General features: G+C 44.9%; 1 protein-coding gene across 1 annotated transcript in view; it reads right to left on the bottom strand.

The window, feature by feature from the left end:
- ATP6V1G1 (ATPase H+ transporting V1 subunit G1) overlaps positions 1-5,375 on the bottom strand; it is a 12,368-nt gene extending 6,993 nt beyond the window's left edge. The window contains exons 1-2 of the mRNA XM_017530267.2: positions 5,031-5,375; positions 811-911 (exon numbers count right to left, since the gene is read on the bottom strand). Of these exons, the coding sequence (XP_017385756.1) occupies positions 811-911; positions 5,031-5,112 (183 nt within the window). The 5' untranslated portion in view covers positions 5,113-5,375. The remainder of the gene's footprint in view (positions 1-810; positions 912-5,030) is intronic.
- Positions 5,376-5,648: the final 273 nt, after the last annotated feature.

Consider the following 5,648-nt stretch of genomic DNA (forward strand, 5'->3'; position numbering starts at 1 on the left):
CCACCATGCCCAGCTAATTTTTTGTAGTTTTAGTAGAGACGGGGTTTCACCATGTTGACCAGGATGGTCTCGATCTCTTGACCTCGTGATCCACCCGCCTCGGCCTCCCAAAGTACTGGGATTACAGGCTTGAGCCACCGCGCCCGGCCTTGGGTTTTTAATTATATAGGCCAATACATTCCATTTAGAATCAGTTTTAATTATATTTTCTGTTACCTGCACCCAAGAGTCCTGATAGTTTCTTTTCTCTATGAAGCCCTCCTCCATCCTTTCCCCTTTCCACAATGGTCCCTGCTTCCTCTGTACTCTCTGTGATCTGTTTTTGTGCTATTATTGTGCGCACCACAGTACAGCCGGTAACACTGGTTAAATGTCCGTACTATATATACTAAAGTGGGGCTCCAGCTGGTTTATGTTTATGACTGTCACAGCACTTTTCAGTTGTCTCTGCATGATTTGCACTGTATTACTGAGTCTCCTTGACCACCAGATGGTAAGCTACACTCCACGATGGAAGGGATTGTAACTATTCTTGGTCACTGCTGATCCCTAGCATCTAGCACAGTACCTGGCACACGTTAACTGTTCAACAGGTATGTGTTAAATGACTGAATAAATGAAAATTAGGATTCAACATGTGTGGAAAAACCAATCATCCTAAGAGACAGATGCCTGAGCATCCAATAAAACACACAATTACCAATTTTCAAAATTCTACCAGAATCTCTGAGCTATGCTGGATATTTTGAGAGCCTTGGCAGGGGGGGTATCAGGAAACTAAAGCAGTAATGAAAACAAATGGGGCCCCACCGCAGCTTCCTTGGCCTTGAACTCTTTCTCCCTCTGCAGACGGTACTGTTCAATTTCAGCCTGAGCTTCTTCTTTGGCCTGCTTCAGCCTGCGGTTCTTTCCTGTTTTCAAAGGAAAAGAGCTATATCAGGAAGCGGTTAAAAGCAGAAAAGCAAGGAAAGACTGAGATGTTAAATTTTAATAAACTAAGAATGAATTATGACACAGTCCCAAGAGCTGTACATGGGAAAGAGGGAATTCAGAGCTAACAAACAGTACAGGTTCTTCCCTCCTGCAGGCTGTACTTAACTAGGAAGTGACAAGACAAAAAGGAATACCTTCTGTAACTATAGCCCATAAAAATGAAGGCAAAAAATTGAAGAACGTGTCAGAATATTCTCTCAATCTCAACTATTAAGAACCAACATAAAATGGGTAACATTAACCATCTAGGGATCTCTTCTCAACAAGTAAACACGTAAGTATGCTGCTGATTAAAACTGCAGCCCTACTTAGATGCTTAGCAAGAAAGCTAATAAGTTCCCAAGGGACATCAACCTATAATGTAACTAATGAACCAGATGATGTAACACTGGAAGCTAAAAGTGCCTGTCACAAGGAAATCAAGAAAGTGGTGGCTGAAAAGGAATGCTGAATGAGGAGCACTGGACAGTAAGACTGCACTAGCGGCTAAGAGAAGAGGAGACACAGGTATTTTGGTTTCTAGAAGTAAGTGGCTTAACGTAGAGCTGGAAAAAAATCTCTAGGTTTGGTCAGAGCCTGCATGAAAACAGACCACAAGGACAGCCAACACATACATACTCTCTGTTTTGAATGTCCAATCACCAATTTTTTTTTTTTTTTTTTGAAAAAAAGAGGGGTTTTAGACCATCAACCTATTTATTTAATTCAGAGCAAAAGACATCCTGGATCTAAAATTAAGCTTTGTTATAATGGTACATCATTGTATTATCAACTGTCTAAAGCCCATGTGGCTGAATGAAAACAAACTTAATCTTCCACCTCCTAAGAACAGAACTTTGGACCTGTAAACACTAGTCTGAAACAAGTCTCTCTCAAAGCACTCCAACGACTATTTCTCTAAGTCCACATTCACTCCAATATTATTTCTGGCCTACTATTGTCTGCTTCGGGCACCTGTACCCCAATCCTTTACTTGCTATACTCCCAGCAGCTGTATTGGACTGTATTTCAAAGCTAAAGATATTTTCCAAATCAACAATCTATAACACTCACGGCCCCAACATGCTGCAGCAGCTCCGCGTGACTTCACAAGACATCACTCCCACTCCCATGGCTCCCTGCATTTATTACTCAAGATAATACCATTTACTGCCTTCAGCAAACATCCTCAACATTCAATACTGATAGGCGCCTCTAAAAATCAAAAATATTTAAAGAGGAAACCGTATTTCTATTAAATCTTGTTTTTCTTGGGCCTTACATATGGAAACCAGTGTTTTGTTTCACTCCAATGAAATATGCCATTAACACAAACTTTTTAAAAATGTTAAGGTCCAAAGCAATGATTTCATTAAAAAATTGGATGGGACCATTTCGCATCATGCACTACCTCTTCCCAACTCTTAACTGGGCAAATCAATCATAATTATAAATTAAGAAAGGCAATTTTTCAAACTGCAGTTCTTCTAAATACCTCTGTTCCTATTAACAGTTCTGAGACAGGCCGGGGGGCGGTGGCTCATGCCTGTAATCCCAGCACTTTGGGAGGCCAAGAGTTTGAGGCCAACCTGGCCAACATGGTGAAACACTGTCTCCACTAAAAATATAAAAATTTATTTTTGTATTTTTTATTAATTTATTTGATTTTGTATTTTTAGTAGAGACGGGCATGGTGGCAGGCACGTGTAATCTCAGCTACTCAGGAGACTGAGGCACAAGAATCTGCGGAATTCGGGAGGTGGAGGTTGCAGGAAGCCAAGATCATGCCACTGCACTCTAGCCTGAGCAACATAGTGAGACTGTCTCAAAAAAAAAAAAAAAATCTGAGATGTATGTTAGCCATAAACTACTAGCGATAAATACTTCGTTTTGTTTTCTGAGATGGAGTCTCCTTCTGTTCCCCAGGCTGGAGTGCAGTGGCACGATCTCAGCTCACTGCAAACTCTGCCTCCTGGATTCAAACTATTCTCCTGTCTCAGCCTCCCGGGTAGCTGGGACTACACGTGTGTGCCACCACACCCAGGTAAGTTTTGTATTTTTAGTAGATACAGAGCTTCACCATATTGCCCAGGCTGATCTCAAACTCCTGATCTCACCCACCTCAGCCTCACAAAGTGCTGGGTTTACAAGCCTGAGCCACCATGCCTGGCCATTAATACTTTTTAAAACAAATTCACAGCTACCTGAGATATACAAAACCCTGCACCAGGCTTGACAGGATAAAGGCATAAAACATAACTCCTACCTCCAGGGCACTCAGAATTATTCTTGCCATATTCCAAGTATTTTTTCCTGCACTTCCCCAATCTATTCTCATATCCCTCCAGACAGATACAACTTCTGTTACTGATGAACCATCATAAGACAAACTCTGAGAAGGCATTCTGGAAATACTCTACCGAGGGCATGACTGGAAATATTCTGGGAAGAACACAGAACTTTCCAGTCATGGGAACAACAAGATTTCTTCCCATTCCCAACATCCTCAAAGAAAGCTTTTCAAGTACCACACAATCCCTAATTGAATAAGTAGAGGAGACATGCTTGAAATCTAGTTGGATGTCAGACAAATTAAGTCCTATACTAGGAGAAACACCAAGGAATTACTAAGATCAGTCTTTCTCAGTATCTTAGCCTTGCATGAGAAAAGAGGCTACTGAGTCCCAACTACGTATGTTGCTTCCCAGGGTATGAACAAATCATTTCTCTCTGAGCCTCATTTTTACCATCTGTAAAATAGGGACAGAAGCATCTTTCTCACCAGATGAGAAACTGGATACATAAAGTTAAATTAAACATAGTTTCTGTTCTCAGAAGCTTAGTCTAGTGACTGAGCCATATAAACAAACAGGTTATTGCACGGCACTGGCAGAAATCAACACTTGGGAGGGACTCCAAGCCTAGTCTGAGGGGAGAAGCATGAGTCAGGAAAGGCTTCCCGGAAGAAATGCTCCCTAAATTTTGAGTGTAAATTGAAAAGGCCTCTCCAGTCAGAGGAAACAGCGTGCACGAAGACCTGCAGGTGAAAGAAATCATGGTGCTTCTGAGGGATCACAGCGATTCAGTATGGCTGGAGGAAAGTACTAAGACTGACCTCCAAGAACCTCCCCCACTTCAGTAAGGAATTTGAGCTTTTTTCTGCAGGCACTAAACTTTCGACTGCAAAGGCGGTAGGGCAGTAATATTTGCATTTTGTTTATTTTTTTGTTCCTTGCCAGCAGGAAGTCACATGTTTGCGTTTAGAAGGACAACAGCAAAGAGGAGAATGGAGGAGAGTAGAACAGGTTCTTCCACTCCCAAGTCTAGATTAAACTCACCTGTTAAATTCTTTAGCAACCTTACATTTTTCCACTCTAGCACTTATCTCTCCCGCAATTAATGGGGTGATCTCAAACTCCCATCTCCCCTAAGGAAGCCACGTTAGGGGAGATAACTGATACACTGGGCACTGCGCTTGCCACATATTAGACAGACAGAAATACACGCACCAATCAACGATTTAGAGCGCCACAGTACCTTTAGAGAAGTTGGTGTCTTGGACTAAAATGTTAGTAGTAGACAAAGGGAAAAAGTGAAAGATACGCAAGCCTTGGCGTCTGACTGAAGGTGGCAAATGAGGGAGGGAGAAAAGGCAAAGGGGATTCTGGGTTTCTAGACAGAGCAACCGTGTGGATGCTGCCTCCCTTCACCGAGACTGACCACCCCAGAGCAGTACGTGGAAGAGGGGAAGGACAAAGAACCCCGTTTGGATAGCCCATTTCACACGCCTCCAGGCCGCAAGGATGGTCACCCATTATTGTTTCCAAGGCCGATTTACTACCTCACGTCGTGGCTTCCAGGCGATCTGCAAGCCTTCCAGAGCCTCACCTCCTCAGAGCTTCGAAACACATAACCTTCCGCGACTATAACCACGCCCGCACCCCGCAGTTTTTCGGGCCTAATCTACCCACCACCACCTGCGGCCCAGCGGTCTTCCTTCGACTCGCGCGCGCCACGCCGGGGAGCCCCACGCCGGGTAGCCCCACCCTGAAACTCACTTTTGCGGGCCTCAGACACCTTCTCGGCGGCCCGCTTCTCGGCCTGCAGCAGCTGCTGAATCCCCTGCGACTGACTGGCCATGGCGGCAGCGATTCTGAGACAGAGGTAAGCGGCCTAAAGCACTTCGAAGGCCCCTTGGGTCAGGTGACCCAACCGCCCACAATCTGCGCCTGCGCCTTGCGCCTGCGCTGAGCCCCCTTCGTCACGTGACCGCGTAGAGTAGCATCAGCTGACAGCTCTTGGACTGATGATTCGGGAGAGATGGGGCGGGGCGGAGGAGGGTAGAGCGGAGCAGCTCGACTGCGCCTGCGCAGGGTCTCCGCTCTCCTCCCCTCTACGCGCCCTGACCACGTTCAATGGCTGCCGCGTTTGCGGTTCGCTCAGTGTAGCCGCCCTGCCACGTCGTTATTGTCATAATCCCTCAGTTTGCAGTATGCTAACATTAAGGTCAGGAGAGGAGGGGCCAAGCCAAATCACTTTCCTCTTACTCTGCACACCGCTCTACTCCCTCCCTTTCTGGGACTTTGTTTAGCACTCAAATTTTATCGGGGGATAGTTTGGGAAGATTCTTCTCAGTTCCAGGGATAGAGTCTTGGGTTGCAAGTTAGGAGATTTGG

This window comes from Cebus imitator, unplaced genomic scaffold (assembly GCF_001604975.1).
Source record: "Cebus imitator isolate Cc_AM_T3 unplaced genomic scaffold, Cebus_imitator-1.0 Scaffold64, whole genome shotgun sequence".
Lineage (NCBI taxonomy): Eukaryota > Metazoa > Chordata > Mammalia > Primates > Cebidae > Cebus > Cebus imitator.